This window comes from Aspergillus campestris, assembly GCF_002847485.1.
Source record: "Aspergillus campestris IBT 28561 chromosome Unknown P168scaffold_14, whole genome shotgun sequence".
NCBI lineage: Eukaryota > Fungi > Ascomycota > Eurotiomycetes > Eurotiales > Aspergillaceae > Aspergillus > Aspergillus campestris.
The window spans coordinates 580,666-595,526 of NW_020194349.1; the positions used below are offsets into that span (position 1 = coordinate 580,666).

At 53.8% G+C, this 14,861-nt stretch overlaps 7 protein-coding genes across 7 annotated transcripts; 3 read left to right on the forward strand and 4 right to left on the reverse strand.

Moving 5' to 3' along the window:
- The first annotated feature begins 110 nt into the window (after positions 1 to 110).
- P168DRAFT_275888 (uncharacterized protein) lies at positions 111 to 1,645 on the forward strand. The gene is made up of 2 exons (XM_024835524.1): positions 111 to 700; positions 757 to 1,645. Exons 1-2 carry the CDS (start codon positions 287 to 289, stop codon positions 1,591 to 1,593), a joined length of 1,251 nt encoding a protein of 416 aa, XP_024689181.1. The 5' UTR covers positions 111 to 286; the 3' UTR covers positions 1,594 to 1,645.
- Positions 1,646 to 1,680: 35 nt separating this feature from the next.
- On the reverse strand, positions 1,681 to 2,446 carry P168DRAFT_330375 (uncharacterized protein). Its single transcript, XM_024841582.1, has 3 exons — positions 2,114 to 2,446; positions 2,015 to 2,029; positions 1,681 to 1,928 (listed from the first exon to the last, which is right to left on the reverse strand). The coding sequence occupies exons 1-3, from the start codon at positions 2,255 to 2,257 to the stop codon at positions 1,752 to 1,754; spliced, it is 336 nt and encodes a 111-aa protein (XP_024689182.1). The 5' UTR covers positions 2,258 to 2,446; the 3' UTR covers positions 1,681 to 1,751.
- Positions 2,447 to 2,929: 483 nt separating this feature from the next.
- sti1 (Hsp90 cochaperone STI1) lies at positions 2,930 to 4,787 on the reverse strand. Its single transcript, XM_024842113.1, has 2 exons — positions 3,348 to 4,787; positions 2,930 to 3,298 (listed from the first exon to the last, which is right to left on the reverse strand). Exons 1-2 carry the CDS (start codon positions 4,524 to 4,526, stop codon positions 3,146 to 3,148), a joined length of 1,332 nt encoding a protein of 443 aa, XP_024689183.1. The 5' UTR covers positions 4,527 to 4,787; the 3' UTR covers positions 2,930 to 3,145.
- A 534-nt stretch (positions 4,788 to 5,321) lies between these two features.
- P168DRAFT_260069 (RPC34 RNA polymerase subunit family protein) lies at positions 5,322 to 6,795 on the forward strand. The gene is made up of 2 exons (XM_024834653.1): positions 5,322 to 5,645; positions 5,710 to 6,795. The coding sequence occupies exons 1-2, from the start codon at positions 5,404 to 5,406 to the stop codon at positions 6,515 to 6,517; spliced, it is 1,050 nt and encodes a 349-aa protein (XP_024689184.1). The 5' UTR covers positions 5,322 to 5,403; the 3' UTR covers positions 6,518 to 6,795.
- P168DRAFT_293449 (putative PHD finger domain protein) lies at positions 6,746 to 8,218 on the reverse strand. Its single transcript, XM_024837811.1, has 2 exons — positions 7,327 to 8,218; positions 6,746 to 7,282 (listed from the first exon to the last, which is right to left on the reverse strand). The coding sequence occupies exons 1-2, from the start codon at positions 8,113 to 8,115 to the stop codon at positions 6,869 to 6,871; spliced, it is 1,203 nt and encodes a 400-aa protein (XP_024689185.1). The 5' UTR covers positions 8,116 to 8,218; the 3' UTR covers positions 6,746 to 6,868.
- Positions 8,219 to 8,537: 319 nt separating this feature from the next.
- P168DRAFT_330379 (nicotinate phosphoribosyltransferase) lies at positions 8,538 to 10,581 on the forward strand. The gene is made up of 6 exons (XM_024841583.1): positions 8,538 to 8,673; positions 8,836 to 9,017; positions 9,069 to 9,152; positions 9,213 to 9,832; positions 9,898 to 10,231; positions 10,297 to 10,581. The coding sequence occupies exons 2-6, from the start codon at positions 8,906 to 8,908 to the stop codon at positions 10,509 to 10,511; spliced, it is 1,365 nt and encodes a 454-aa protein (XP_024689186.1). The 5' UTR covers positions 8,538 to 8,673; positions 8,836 to 8,905; the 3' UTR covers positions 10,512 to 10,581.
- Positions 10,582 to 10,842: 261 nt separating this feature from the next.
- On the reverse strand, positions 10,843 to 14,836 carry P168DRAFT_275900 (transcription factor domain-containing protein). The gene is made up of 4 exons (XM_024835525.1): positions 14,642 to 14,836; positions 14,500 to 14,549; positions 12,844 to 13,438; positions 10,843 to 12,789 (listed from the first exon to the last, which is right to left on the reverse strand). The coding sequence occupies exons 1-4, from the start codon at positions 14,759 to 14,761 to the stop codon at positions 11,005 to 11,007; spliced, it is 2,550 nt and encodes an 849-aa protein (XP_024689187.1). The 5' UTR covers positions 14,762 to 14,836; the 3' UTR covers positions 10,843 to 11,004.
- Between the last annotated feature and the right edge of the window lie 25 nt (positions 14,837 to 14,861).

Below are 14,861 nucleotides of genomic sequence, written 5' to 3' on the forward strand. Positions count from 1 at the left end.
GTTCTGGCACTGACTGGATTACTGAAAATATTTTCTTTGCGCACCGAGTAGATCTTAATTAGACTTTGACCCCTTCTCGAGTGACAGCCTTGTCGTGACAGATAAGCCAGTGAGGATCTAGTGAGTGGAGGAAGCTGGAATCCTTTGTTTGCTCCAAATCGAGTCAGCACCACCAACTGGAACGCCCGATTCGCCTGCGTTGGCACTTGCTTATTTTCTGTGCTTCTTTGTCAGACAAAATGGATTTCCTCTCATCTCTCATTTCATTTCTTTTCTCCGTACAACAATGACCCTTATCAGACGAAGGCGCTATTTCCTCCGATGGACGCGAAAGACGCGCTGGTTGCTGTTCGTCAGCCTCGCGCTCGCAGCATACGGCATCATCAAGCATATTCCCGCCCCTCCAAAAACGAAAAACAATACGCGCGCAGATCGACCGCCTCCTGAGCATGACGTCGAAGATGTGCCTCGGTTTTTGTACCACTCGTTGTTTCGCGAGGATCCAGATCTGGACTTCGAGGGGGAACTGTCCGCAGCTCTGCAGGAAGTAGAGCAGTCGATATCTTCGGCGCCATCATACACCAGAAGAGACAATGGAGAGCAGTATATCTGGCAGATACTGCTAGGGAACAAGCCAAACCTCCAGCGAGGCGACGACTCCATTCGTCTGGAGCGCGCAAATCCAGACTGGGCCTACAACGTGAGCACCCCTCCCAAATCCTCTCATCAACCCAACACGACTAAATGAATCACCAGCTCGTCACCAACACCGAAGCAACAGACTTCATCTCCACCCTCTCACACACCATCCCCGACCTCCACCAAATCTACCACGCCTACCCGCATGACGTCCTCCGCGCCGACCTCCTCCGCTACCTCCTCCTCTGGTACCACGGCGGCTTCTACGCCGACATGGACATTTTCCCAGCGCGGCCCATCAACGCCTGTCCCTCGTTACAACCTTTCCTAGACCCTCCCAACAGCAACAACAACGTCTCGCTCATAGTCGGCATCGAGATCGACGAACCCTACGCCTCTCCCCAGCTCATGCGCAACTGGCACTGGAGCCGCAGCTACGGCTTCACCCAGTATGCCATGTACGCTCCGCAGCGATTCAGCCCGCTACTACGGCGCGTCATTGTGCGCGTCCTCGCGCACGCCAGACAACAGAACGAGCGGCACCGCTGGGGGCTACGGTCTCTATTGTGGGCGCCGTCTTACGACGAGAAGGTCGTTTTGGAGGCTACGGGTCCGGGGGTATTCACTGATGCGGTTTTGGATGGGCTGTCTGAGACATTGAATTCACAGCATTGGCTGGTTAGGCAGTCTGTCGAGGCTGATGAAAGTATTGGCGATTTGGACAGTGAGCAGGTATCGTGGGCGCCGTTTCACCGTATCACCCAGCAGGTCTGTGTTGATGCGGATGAGGCCCGCGAGGGAGATATGGGTGGCTTTTGCGTGCTGCCTGTTAACGTGTGGGGGAATGGTCAGCGCCATAGTGGTGCCGAAGGGTTCAGCAGTTCCCATGCGTGCTTGAACCATCGGTTTGGGAGGACGTGGAAGAAGGGGTGGTGGGAGTATTTGGTGGGGTAGTAGATATTATCGTCTTCACTCATTCAGTGTATGTATGTATGTATGTTATCCTAGCTCTAGATACCAAATCCTACTGCAAGAGAACCAGCACAGTATTCATTCATTCCTATCACTACCCACCATCCACCGAAACCAAAATCCATCGATCAATCAATCAATCACAAATAGCACTGACACTTCCCCTTCTTCGGATCCTGACACCTCGCCGTCTTCGGCCCACACTTGCCACAAAAGAAGCACCCATCAGGCGCGTAGCAATTCCCTTCGCCGATGGTGCACAGACCGTGGTGGCCGACGCACCGAGTGCATTTGAGCGTGTCGAGGGTGTCTCTCTTCTATATTCATATAAGATTGATATATATACTCCACCTTCGTATATCATATCTCAGTTGGAAGGGATCGGCTGGTTTGCGGAACTTACGCTCATCATGACGCCCTATTGAATCCATCTGTTAGGTTCTATCTTATATCCAGAATGTAGTGAGAGTTGAGAGCTGGGGAAAGAAGGGGGAAAACATACCGCCTCTCCATGGAACGTCTCGCCCTCAACAGTAAACGACCCAAACTGAAGCAGACTGTTCGTCTCAGGGACGGCCTCGGGCAGAGCTAGGGTTGGCGAAACGCAGCAGGCGAGGAAGGTCGCGACTTGCATGAAGGACTTCATTTTGGTTCCTTTTTTGCTGGACTAGACACTGTGAACGGATAGTAATGATGATTGTGTAGTATCTTTTTCGTTGCAAGAGTAGATGAATTTCTGTTGAATGCTGTATTCATCCGGGGTTGGCTCCATTTTATTTATAGTTTCCTGGCACTGCTGGTCTGGTGAGTATCGGACTCGATTCATGACTCCCCCCACCCCTTCTCCCCTTCCCTCTCCCTGTATGACAGTCGATCCAGCATGTTTGCTCTCCTAATGCATGGCTTCCATGCTAGTATGAGCGCGTAGGCAGTCATGACCTGTTGGTAACCGGTAGGTACGTACGGCTAGCTGGTGCTGCGAGGCATGCATAGCGGCAAGCACTGGACGGCAGGTCTAGAGAACACGAGGACTCGGCAGTTTGCATGCGTCAAGATAGCAGGGACCGGCCTGTCGCGCTGCGTGAGATTGTAAATCCAGTGCGAGGGATACCGTATACCGTACATGCGCTGTGTGGTAAACAACCTGTCGCTACGCACAGAAGTGCTAGGCTATTGGCGGTGGCTGGTTGAGGGATTTCATGGGTGTAGAGGAAGGGGGGGTGATTGCTTGCGGCTCATGCTCATCGGGGGTCAGTTGAGACGTTGGGATGGGTCGGGGGATGGGGATATGGTGAACTGGGCTGGGAGTGTTTGTTGTTGTTGTTGTTGTTGTTGTTGTTGGTTACACGGCGTGGTCAAACTGGGTATGCCTGCCTAGAGGTTGTTCGTAGTTAATCCCAATAGAAAATGATGTATCAGATTCGTTACATTCATTGATGCCATCTCATTAAATACAGAAACACTAAACATGCATGTCATTCCGCTACCAGACACCACTTTTCATATCCATGTCCATCATCGACGCTGGACGGGCTTACCGCCCAAGACGGATCACACCGGCCGCCATCAGCTTTTGGATCTGGGTCCGCACTTGCGAGTTCTTCATGTGCTCCTGGAGGGCAGCCGGGTCGGTCTTGGCCTGCTGGAGGATGCTCTGCATGACGGGGTCTTGCAGGATGGCCATGATCTGGAAACATTAGTCTATACCTATAGAAAGAAAGGTAGGGAAGGCTTACATCAGGATCGTTCTGGATCCGCTCCATGGTCTGCTGCTCGGTCTCGCCGGCGCGTGCGCTGAACTGTCCGTCCAGGCACTTCTGCTGCTGCTGCTCAATCTCCCGAGCGTGCTTGCCGTCGTCGTGCTCGGACGCCTCCGTGCAGGCATCCAGGGCCTTGTTGTACTCGTGCATCGCCACCAGCGCCTGCGACTTGCGCACGTACGCACGGATGAACTTGGGGTCGCGGGCCGTGGCCTCGTCGCAGTCCGCCACCGCCTGCGGGAACGCCATCAGCTTGATCAGCGCCGCGGCGCGGTTGGAGAACCCGCGGGGATCCTGCGGGGCGCGCTTGGTCATCTCCGTGAACGCGTCGACGGCACCGGGCCAGTCGGCCTCCTGGAACTTCTTCTGGCCCAGCTCGCGGGCCTTCTCGGCCTCGGCGGGGTCGACGTAGGCCTCCTTCTCGGCCTTGGCCTTGTTCTTCTCGGCGTTGCGGAGCTTGTTCAGGATATCGGGGGTGCGGTGCTCGGTGAGCGACTTGTTGTAGTACTCGATGGCCTGGGCGAGGTCGCCCAGCTTCTCGTACGCCGTGCCGATGCGGCCAAAGGCCTTGGCCATCGTCTTGAAGTCGGCGCGGACCTCACGGCCCTCCTCGATCGCGTTCTTGCAGGTCTCGATGGCGCCCTGGTAGTCGCCCTTCTCAAACTTGGCGGCAGCCGTGTTGTTCAGGTACGTGATGTCCTTGTGCAGCTCCCAGGCCTTGGTGTAGTGCTCGATGGCCTCGTCGAACTGGCGCTTCTTGTAGAAATCGTTGCCGATCTTCTTCTCCGCGTCTCCGGCCTCCTGGGCCTTCTTCTTGGCCAGCGCCTCCTCATCCTCCGGCTCGGGCTCGGGCTGGGGCTCGGGCTCCTTCTGCTGGGGGCGAGCGTCGGGCATCGGGGCGTCTTCCTCCGCCTCGGGCTTCGCGCCGCCCGCCGACTCCGGCGGGGCACCGAAGCTCATGTCGATACCCAGCAGAACACTCATCACCTGCAGGAAACGCGGGTCCTGGATCTCCGCACCGACACTCTGGGGGTCCTGCTGCACACGCTTCAACTTGGCCATGAACTCACCGTCCGCGAGCAGAGCGGAGGTCTTGGGGTTGCTGGCGAGTTTCTGGAACAGCTGGGGGTCGTTGAAGATGCCACCCAGACCCATGGGGTCGGCGGGGGCGCCATCGGCCTGGGCCTCGGCCTCAATGGCCCTCTTGACGGCACTGAAGCCGGACTTGGCCTGATCGTTACCGGGTTCGATCTTCAGGGCTTCCTCGTAGGCATCGTGGGCGGCCACTAAATGTTATTAGAGAAACGACCATTGAATAATCTCTTCAAGTGACCTACAGAGGTCTCCAAGACCACGGAAGGCGGCACCCTTTCGGGCCCAACCCTTGGACCAATCGGGCTTGATCTCGGTGGCCTTGTTGGCATCCTCAAGCGCTTTCTCGTACTGCGACTGCGCGGCATAGACTGCCGACCGGTTGGAATAGAGGATCTGGTTCTCGGGCTCAATCTGGATGGCCTGGGTGAATTTCTCACTGCACCATTATCAGCACAGGTGGGGTAACGGAGCTCTCAGGATATACCTACACCGCAGTAGCGTAATCCTTGGCAGAGAAGGCTTTGTTGCCCTCAGCTTTGAGAGCATCGGCCATGGTGATGCAAGAATAGAGAAATGTACAGAGTAGGTGAGATGGTGGGTGTGGGTGAGAACTGGGGAAGGGAGAAAGAGAGAAAAGCGGGAGTGAATGATGGAAGCGAATGGATCGATCATTCGTCACTTATCGGAGCTTCGAGAAATTTCGGGGAGCCTTCATGCCTGAGGCAGACAGAGCTATTCTACGCTAGTCCGTGTGTGGGCTAGCGTTACGCTAACCCAAAAGAGTCATCCGAGAAACATCTTTTTATCTTTCCATCCTCCATACTTGAATCTTCTTGCTCTCAGGACAGTCGTGCGCGATGCGTCTCTGAACATGCTTCCTCCTCCACCTTAACTGCGATAGACGACTCCCTTCCTTCACGGCTTTCCCGACGTCAAAATGGCCAGCAACTCGGTCCCCGAGCTGGCGTCGAAGATCTACGATATCTGCGTCAGCAATTACCCCTCGGACCATCTGTTCTACCAGCAGGATCTGTTGGGTCTGGGGATTGTTCCCAAGAATGAGATCCCGCTGCTGCTGCAGTGCACCCAGTCGCTGGTCGATCAGAAACTGTTCCGACTGCTGCAGGGTAAAAATGACCGGCTAGCGTGGAAGGTCATCTCGCGTGAGGATGCGGAAAAGTAGGCGTGCCCTATCTTCACCTTGTCCGATGTGAGGAGACTGAGACTAATGTGATGCAATCAGACTCCAGAACCTCTCCCCCGACGAAAGTCTAGTCTACAATGTCATCCACTCGACCGGCCGCACCGGCATCTGGGTGCGCGCCATCCAGAACCGCACCAATTTGCACAAGTCCATCCTCGACCGCTGTCTGAAATCGCTCGAAGGCAAAAACTACATCAAAAGCGTCCACAATGTCAAACACTCCAGCCGGAAAACGTACATGCTCGCGGGGCTCGCCCCCAGCGAGGACATCACGGGCGGCGCGTGGTTCACCGACGGCATGCTGGACGAGAACTTCATCAACTCTGTCGCCGGCTTCATCGAGTACACCGTCAGCCGCAAGAGCTGGTACGAGATGCCCTCCGCCGACGGCGGTCCCCGCAGCAAGCGCATCAAGACGGCCGATGGAACCGCCTCCGCGAGACAAGAGCCCGGCCCCAAGGAATACATCCCCTTCCCGGCCGGATACCAAGGCTACCCCAGTGTGGAGATGATCACCGCCGCCGTCAACGAAAGCGGCATCACCCCGGTCCGACTCGGCGAAGAGAGCATCACCCAGCTGCTGGAGATGCTCTGCTACGACAACAAGCTCGTCGCGCTGAACAACGGCGAGATCTACCGCTCCGTCCACAACCCCGAAGCCATCAAGCAGAAAACGGCCAAGAAGCCCACCACCGACGACACCGACGACCGGCTCGTCACCAACGGCATGACCGAGGCGCCCTGCGGTCAGTGTCCGGTTTTCAAGCTGTGCGCGCCCGGCGGCGCCGTCAGCCCCGAGAGCTGCGAGTACTTTGACCCGTGGTTGGAAAAGGCGTTGGGTTTCTAAAGTTGCCACCTTTTTTTCTTCTCCTTTTTATGATTTGCGTGTACGCCAGTGCACTGGCGCTGGATTGGTATAATTTTGCATAGCGATGGCGTTATTGTCGATTGGGATGGTCCCAGCGTGGTCCTGTTTTCTCAATACACGCGATGTATGGATACGAGAATCTTGCAGATAGGATAGCATCTAGGAGGATAAGACGGTTACCGTCAAATGGGCTGTGTTGGATCAAATACCTCGCAGACCATTGGAAATACCTTAAATACAATCCCGAACATATTACCTACCCACCAGTCCCGCTATTCATATAATCATACAGTATAAAACAAAGAAGAAAAAAACCCAGGGTATACCAAATCAGCCTAATTTAGCGGCACACTGCGGACAATACCACTTCCCGACAGGTTCCCGCGTTAACCCCACGCATTTCCAGTGGAACCACTCGAACTCGCAGTCTTCGTTATCGCAAGCCACCATGTCGCCGTGGCTGACGCTCCGGCAGGTACAGTAGACCTTGGTATCCTCGTTGCCCTCGTCTTCGTCCTCGTCGTCCTCGTCGCCCCGGCGGGGATCGCTCGCGATCTCGGACTCTGACATGTCGGCGCTGCTGAGCATGGAGTCGTCTTCGTCTTCGTCGCCGCCTGCGGCTGACGGGGATTTCTTGGGTCCTGAGAGCTTGATGCGCCCGCTGGCGCTGGATGACCGTTTGCTGGGCTTGCCCAGGCCGGATGATAACCGGACTTTCTTCACCTGTTGGTGTGGTGCGACTTTCTTTGTCAGTGCTTTTTTGGTTGTGGCGGCTGTGCGGGGCCGACGCTGCCGGCGCGGCTTGTGGCTGGGGTGCCGCCTTTGGGTGTGCCGGGGCCGATTGAGGATTGTCGGAGGTTGGACGACGCCGCGGGGAGGGTGCCCAGGTTGAGCCGGCGGCGCTTGGTGTCGACGGCGCCAGCGGAGGACTCGCGCTGGCGTTGTTGGAAGTGTGCTGTGGCCGCGGCGGGGGTGGCAGGCGCGGAACTGCGCGCGTGGGTGGGCGAGTTCAGGGCTGCTGGGCCGACGGAGCGGGCTAGGGACTGATTCAATCGTTGTGTGGCGCCGATGATCACGTTGGCGTTGGCGGAGGTCGAATTCAGTGGAGTGGAGTAGGTGGATTCGGAGGAGGCTTCGGGGAAGAAGATCTTCGGGGGTTCGCGATATTCGTCTTTGTTGTTGAAGAGGGAGGGGAGGGGAGGGTCGTTGGTCAGGACGCCGTCGTTGACCAGATCGCGGATTTTGACATCCAGCTTTCGGATCTGTCGGTCGAGAAGCACGCAGGCCTTTTCACTCAGTTGGATCTTTTCGTCTTGGAGCTGCTGCGACTTGTCCAGGTTTTGTAGAATCGTCTTGCCGTATTGCTCTTCTTTCGGGTTGGGCGTCAAGCTGCCGTTGAGTTTGATGAATTTCTGGAGACTAGTATCGCGCGAGTTTATCGTTGTGCGACAGTCTTGGATGGTCTTGTCTTTGGCCTGGATCTCCTCCATCAAATGGCTGATTTCGGCCGGTAAGTTCGCGACATCGTGGACAAACTGCTCCAGCACCGACGCGCAGTCCTCCGAGCCGTGGGACATTGTGTCTTTCAAATTTGAACCACAGACACTACAGCCCTAATGGATCTGGGTAAAGGTATTGAGCAAATGGTCCCTGATACCAAGTTGAAGGTAGCGATGAAAGCAACGAGTGGCGCGAAGGGTGAAATGAAAGGAAGCGATAGCGGTCTTTATCCGGAGCAGTATTATTCCGGTCTGCGCCACTTGCTGGAATCCACTAGCCACAGTAGGCTCAGCCACAGCCTTATCGAATGGCGGGGCAGTCTGCCTTAGATCTCAGGCAAGCAACTATCTTCTTGTGGCCGTTGGGTGACCAATATAAACAGATAAAATGTTCGATGATTGTATTTATCATCTTCTAGGTCATACCATGGAGCTGTTTGTTTGCTCTGTATCAACGGTGGTCATAGCTGCTTGTAGATCACCAACCGGATATATATATTGTCCTGCGCCTAATTTACCCGAATACGGACCCGATAGACCATCATATTGACTTCATCTTTCCTAATATCAACAGAACATACCTGAGGGTAAACAACCTACAACATTAAGCATAACAGAAAAACATCCATAGCAGAGGTACGTCCCCTGGTGAATGAAGCATGACGTCGACTGGCAATTTTCGTCAAACAGTGCAAACGCCGCTATCTTTTTGGCGATCCCCCGCGCAGCCCGTTCGCGATTTCTTCATCTTGACTCAATCGCCCCGCCTAGAAGCTATTTACTGATATTCTGACATAGAATCGCGAAGCGCAGAATTTCTGAATTTTATTAATCTCTCGGTTTAGACTGTCGCGGACAAATTGCGAAAATGGGCCAGGAAGGATCCCCTCCGCAGCCGGAGGGCGTTTCCTCGCTGCTTGATACCGACTTGTACAAGTTGACGATGCAATGCGCCGTTCTGAAATACTTTCCCGATGTTCGTAAGTACAGCTTGCGCTGAAATACGCAGGATGAATTCTCACGACATGCAGATGTGACCTACGGCTTCACGAACCGCACCCCGGATATGCAGCTATCGCGCGGGGCCTACAAATGGATTCTCCAGCAGATCGAACGTACGTGCAATATTATCGCGAGCGCATACTATGATAGCCCGGACTTACAATAATTGCTAGGCCTCGGCTCCATTCGAGTCACCCCCGACGAAATCGCCTTCCTCAAGAAACGATGCCCCTACTTCAACGACGGATACCTGGACTTCCTCTCCTCCTTCAAGTTGAAACCCTCGGAGCAACTCGTCGTCACATTCACCCCCGAGCAAGACACAGGCAGCGACAGCGACACGGGAAGCGTGGAATATCTCGTCAAAGGGCTCTGGCTCGACACGATCCTCTACGAGATTCCCCTCCTGTCCCTGACCAGCCAGGCATACTTCATGTTCATCGATAAGGACTGGGATTACAGCAATCAGGAGGATAAGGCCTTCCGCAAGGGCTGCACGTTGCTCGAGAATGATTGCGCCTTCTCCGAGTTTGGGACGCGACGACGCCGCGACTACCACACCCAAGATATCGTGATGACGGGCTTGCAACGCGCCGTAGAGGAGAGTAAGAAGAACGGCTGGTCGGGGGTGTTCACGGGCACGAGCAACGTGCATTTCGCTATGAAATACGACGTCAACCCTGTCGGCACGGTAGCCCATGAGTGGTACATGGGTATTGCAGCCATCACGAACGACTACCGCAATGCCAACGAGATGGCGTTGCGATACTGGCTTGGGTGTTTCGGCGAGGGGGTAAGTGCTTTCTTTAACGGTATTTCCCAAAGGCATCAAGAGCTGCAGGGCTAATCTCATTCCAGGTCCTAGGAATCGCCCTAACAGACACCTTCGGCACCCCCAACTTCCTCGACGCCTTCCGCAAACCCGTCCCCGCCCCACCCACAGACAGCGAGTCTTCCGTTCGCGACTCCAAGAAGACCTACGCAGACGTATACACAGGCGTGCGCCAGGACTCGGGCGACCCGAGACAATTCGTCAAAATGGTGCGCGACTTCTACCACCAACAGGGCATCCAGCAGCCCAAGACCATCGTCTTCTCCGACTCGCTGAACATCGAGCACTGTCTCGACTACAAGTCTATCTCCGAAGAGGCAGGCTTCAAGCCGACTTTTGGAGTGGGCACTTTCTTCACCAGTACGTTTTCTTTCCCCTCCTCTTCACGTGTAGGGTTATAAAGACGAGTCTAACCACAACCGCAGACGACTACATCAACACAGCCACCAACGAGAAGTCCAAACCCCTCAACATCGTCATCAAGATCGCGAGCGCAAACGGCCGTTCCGCAGTCAAGCTCAGCGACAACCTGGGCAAGAACACCGGCGACAAGTCGACTGTGCTGGAAGTCAAGAAGACTCTGGGCTATGTTGAGCAAGAATGGGAGGCGGGCGACGAGGGCAATCGGTGGTCGAGGTAAACCTGCATGTCCATGTATAGATTAGTATGTAGGTTTATCTTTTGTTTTGTTTAGAAGTAAGGGAGGGAGGGAGGTTACTTTTCCTGGGATCTGATTGGGATCGGTATGATGCTGAATTATAGAGCTTTTTGGTTTCTTCATGGAAAATTCTTGTATATCACCTCATATTTGGTTTACTGTATGAGGTCATCTCTAGGTTGACCTTTAGTATCTGATGGCATGTAAAGAGACGAGCCTGAAGCATAAAGCCTGATAGATCAGATTGTTTCAATTCATTTATCACGTACAGCATACCATACACCACTAAACGAATGTCTGAATACTACATATCCCTGTCGTTAGATACACCGCGTATACCCATCCAATATCCAATACCGATAACCTATATACCCATCCAGATGTCATATCATATCATGCGTAACGTAAACGTATACCACAGAAAAACAAACAAGAAAAACACGGTAAATAGGAATGATCAACGCTAAAACGCTAGCTAGCTAGATAAGTCAAAACATCTCATCCCCTGATAAACCGATCCCCAAGTCGCGGTCCAAGTCGCCTGTGATGTCGCCGTTCGTATTCTGACGATGACGATGGGGATGGGGATGGGAATGAGGAGGATGCTGCACCCTGCCCCCGTCCCAACTGCCACTGCCAGCACTAGCATCGGGAGGAACATAAGAATCCGCTTCAGGCGGGAAAACAAACACGTCGTGCGCGAAGTTCTCGTCTGCTGTTCCTGAGAAATCGAGGCTGAGGTCTGTGTCGCGCAGGAGCTCCTCGGCCCAGTTGACGTCCATTTCGGGCCAGCTGGAGGGTTCGGTGCGAGGCTTGAGGGGGTCGGTTTGGGGGTAGGGTGTTGTGGAGGTGGGAGAGCGGTCGTGGAAGATGCTGTTGGTGAAGTGGGGGGTGAAGTGGTCTGGTGGGGTGGGGTGGTCGTCTTGTTTTGCGTGGGAGAGGGACGGGGTGCGTTGCGGGTTGGTTGTAGGGAGGCTGTTGGGTTTGAGGGTGTGTGTTGGGGATGCGGGTGAGATGGTTGCTGTGGTTGATTGTGCTGGCGGATGGAGTTGTCTTGGACTGCCCATTCGGGTGGTATTTGCTCGCCTCCAGATGGAGATGTGATTGTTTGGATGGTCGGTGCCAGGCTGTCTCTTCGCCCTTGTGGCTCGCGTTGCGTGTCATTGTATTGCATGATGCGGAGAAATGTGCCTACGCTGCCGGTCTGAACCTTGACGGCGGCTTCCACGTTGGCCATCTCCATGTCTGCGGCGGGGTAGATTTCTTTCATACCCTGGAGGACTTGAATGCAACGCTGGAAGTTGAAGATGCCGGCTTCACGAACGCTTGGATTATCCGACATGGTACTGGCTAGGTGGGCCACCGCCGCTGGGGTGATGACCGTGACGCCGGACTGGGGTAGAAAGCGAGTGAGGTTTAGCCGGTTCAGGCCTTGGATGATCTGTGTGATCCCGACAGCAGCGTCGTGCATCTTGGTACGTGCGGTGTTGGCCAACTCGTGACGGGCTTTGTTGTCGGCTTTGGTCGGGGGGAAGGCCCAGGGTCGATGTAAAGCGCTGATTGTCGTGTGATACAGCATCCGGAGCATGGCACCGTGGAGTAGTAGGACGTCTTCCCCATCTTCAGAGTTGGGTCGTGTAGCAGGAATGAACTGGGCATCCTTCGGGAGGGAATTGAGCCAGGACTCGAGCCGTTGGCTGCACCTGGCGAGCTCCGACTCTGCTGCTTGTCGCGGGACAAGAGCTATCGTTGTTAGGTGGGTCATGCCGAACTGCCGCTGTGACGGCGAATATTGAGCGAAGAGCACCCGGCCAATGGACTGGCAGAGTTTCGTTTTCTCGATGAACATGGTAGCGAGACGCTTTTGATGCGACGAATCTTCCAGCTGGCGGCAGTGGAATAGCTCGACCACCGCTGGGTGGTATGGTTCGAAGTCGAAATCTTCTAGCCTCAGCAAGGGCACATTGCTCGTCCCCTCGTTGACCTGTGTCGGCCGCCTCAACCCCATGGCGATCAGACGATCGCGCGCGTATAAACTCCACCATAGCCGCACTCTCAACCGCTTGGTCTTCTGATCCATGTTTGGGGTAGAGCTAGGGTCTCGATTCAATCCGATAGAATGCGCTTGGATATTGCAAATCCCGATCCAGTCCCATATGTCTCGATTGGGATGGTTCATATGGTCGCACCAGTACGTCATCAGCAGCAGGGTCTGGAGGATCACGATCCGGTCATCCTCGCAGTCTAAGGAATAAAGAAGCTAGTCATGAGTTAGCTGGGCCCGAGGAGCAGTCCGAAGAGTTTGAGCACCCACCCTTAACGGGGTATAGAAAGCATTACGGGCTTCTTTCCTTGAGGCATAGCCCGCCGCCTGCAAGTGCTTAACATCGATAAATGCCGTCGCAACGAACATCACGGCCTGGAACAGCAGCAGACTAATGTTACCTCTGGGGTCATTTTCAGCGACACATCGCAAGAACTCCTGGAGATTGATGACCGGGATAAAGCTATGCACCCATTTGACATAACATCGCAGCAGTTCATTGCGAAGCTCACACTCGGGAATCGACAGCGCTCCCCGAAAGCGCAAGAACTCCAGGTCCTCCGGGGCGATGCGAGAGGGCAAGGGTTTGAGGAAGCGGGGTTCATCATCCAAAATAGCGACTAATGGATCGAAGTCCGGGTCGATGAGGTCCTGGACGGTCGACACCATGTTGGCTAGCGGCAACGACGGCGGAACGGCGCGATCGCCCAGTGTCCTCCAGGCGCGCGAGGGTCTCGCGTCGTGGAGCCACGGGGCGTGGGCATTGTAGCCTAGAACCGCACTGTTGCTGGGACTAGAAGTTCGTTTTGTTACCTGTTCTGTCTCATGGATCCCCGCGTTGTGCTTGCGCTTGGCTGTGATCATGCTGTCGGACGGCCAGACAAGAGGCGCAGCACGTGTCAGAGACGATTATAGGTGACATAGACATCCACTGAAGATCGGAGTAGATAAATGACAGACGGAAAAATGATGATCATGAAGAATCGTCATACCAACATGGAGCAACGATAGACGAGTATCGTTTCCCCCCGGCGCTAAAGAAGGCGGTGTTCGGGAGTATAAGACTATGTGGGGACTTTGGGAATGATTTGCGGGGAGAAACAGCCAAAGATTGGTTGATTAATGGGATTGGTGCGCCCGTGTCCATCACGTTAGAAGGCGGAAATTTATATCGAAGATCCTGGGAATGTTGGCGGTTGGAATGAATTCTGGCTAAGATGAAGTTATACCAGTTGGCGATATATCCGAGTGATATTATGCCTGAGGCAAACAAGATACTATATCCATCGCATCATTACAGATATTTAACATTCATTCATCTGAGTCGTTCTATTTGATGTTTGTTACTGTTGTAAAAGGTATGGATATAATCATCAACATGCTTTTCAACTGACTTTCTTTATCTGCTTATGCTGAATTTATCCTAAATTCGACATATCTGCCTAATATCAACCATCGAGTCATTGTAGTAGTCCGTCATACACTAGCGATGAACAGGGAACTTTTGGATTCTCTCCTATGATAGGATGTAGCACATCTTAACACTGCAGGACTCCTTCAACGGTATATCAGTTATGCTGTTAATGACGAAAGACACGAATCCATTGTTAAATCTATCAAACAGGAAGACAACATGCCATCACACCGTGTCCGCCAAAAATCCCATGAAAACAAAACTCAAACAATATAATACAGATCCATTAAGTCGAATTAAGCCAAACAGTACCAGTATGAATATGGATCGACGCAGTCCCAACCATACTGGTAACTGTTGACGCCACCCGACAATTCATATCACGCAACAACGGATGTATCAGGTATCGATTTACATACTGTTGGCTATTGTTAGTCTCATATCTCTGAAATGATGACGAGATGGCAAAATCGAGATATGTTGTCGATGGAGATGTGCGGATGCAAACTTACGGAGGAAGGAGGAGCTCGCCCAGGCTGCTGTGAAGGAAAGCAACGCCGGCCTATATGAAGAATGTCAGAGCTTGAACGTATAGCCTTTCTTTTATATTTATTGATTTTTCGCAAATAGAAAACAAGAGAAAAGGGGACATACACCGAAAACAAGGATGCTGCGGACAATGGTGGCGTGCTCGGGGTTGGTGACCTCGTCATAGGCGTTGCGGAAGAAGCTCTTCTGCGGGCGGCCGGAGACGATGCGTTGGTTGGGAGCCATGGTTGTGATGGAGAGACTGAGGTGTGAGCGCGTAGAAAGTTGATAGTTTAAAGGGTGGTTGAAAGACACTGAGGCGAAGGAGTTGGAAGTTGAAGCTCCC

Excerpts from the sequence above, each read along its gene's own strand:
- P168DRAFT_330375 (XM_024841582.1), bottom strand. The coding sequence starts at position 2,257 with ATGAAGTCCTTCATGCAAGTCGCGACCTTCCTCGCCTGCTGCGTTTCG.
- P168DRAFT_293449 (XM_024837811.1), bottom strand. The coding sequence starts at position 8,115 with ATGTCCCACGGCTCGGAGGACTGCGCGTCGGTGCTGGAGCAGTTTGTC. Across the intron at positions 7,283-7,326 it reads CCACAAGCCGCGCCGGCAGC|AAAGTCGCACCACACCAACA; the intron begins GTCGGCCCCGCA and ends GCACTGACAAAG.
- P168DRAFT_275888 (XM_024835524.1), top strand. The coding sequence starts at position 287 with ATGACCCTTATCAGACGAAGGCGCTATTTCCTCCGATGGACGCGAAAG. Across the intron at positions 701-756 it reads ATCCAGACTGGGCCTACAAC|CTCGTCACCAACACCGAAGC; the intron begins GTGAGCACCCCT and ends ATGAATCACCAG.
- P168DRAFT_275900 (XM_024835525.1), bottom strand. The coding sequence starts at position 14,761 with ATGGCTCCCAACCAACGCATCGTCTCCGGCCGCCCGCAGAAGAGCTTC. Across the intron at positions 14,550-14,641 it reads GCAGCATCCTTGTTTTCGGT|GCCGGCGTTGCTTTCCTTCA; the intron begins GTATGTCCCCTT and ends TTCTTCATATAG. Across the intron at positions 13,439-14,499 it reads GGCGAGCTCCTCCTTCCTCC|CATGATCACAGCCAAGCGCA; the intron begins GTAAGTTTGCAT and ends GCCGTCCGACAG.
- P168DRAFT_330379 (XM_024841583.1), top strand. The coding sequence starts at position 8,906 with ATGGGCCAGGAAGGATCCCCTCCGCAGCCGGAGGGCGTTTCCTCGCTG. Across the intron at positions 9,833-9,897 it reads TTGGGTGTTTCGGCGAGGGG|GTCCTAGGAATCGCCCTAAC; the intron begins GTAAGTGCTTTC and ends ATCTCATTCCAG. Across the intron at positions 10,232-10,296 it reads AGTGGGCACTTTCTTCACCA|ACGACTACATCAACACAGCC; the intron begins GTACGTTTTCTT and ends CCACAACCGCAG.
- P168DRAFT_260069 (XM_024834653.1), top strand. The coding sequence starts at position 5,404 with ATGGCCAGCAACTCGGTCCCCGAGCTGGCGTCGAAGATCTACGATATC. Across the intron at positions 5,646-5,709 it reads TCGCGTGAGGATGCGGAAAA|ACTCCAGAACCTCTCCCCCG; the intron begins GTAGGCGTGCCC and ends TGATGCAATCAG.
- sti1 (XM_024842113.1), bottom strand. The coding sequence starts at position 4,526 with ATGGGTCTGGGTGGCATCTTCAACGACCCCCAGCTGTTCCAGAAACTC. Across the intron at positions 3,299-3,347 it reads GGATCCAGAACGATCCTGAT|ATCATGGCCATCCTGCAAGA; the intron begins GTAAGCCTTCCC and ends TAATGTTTCCAG.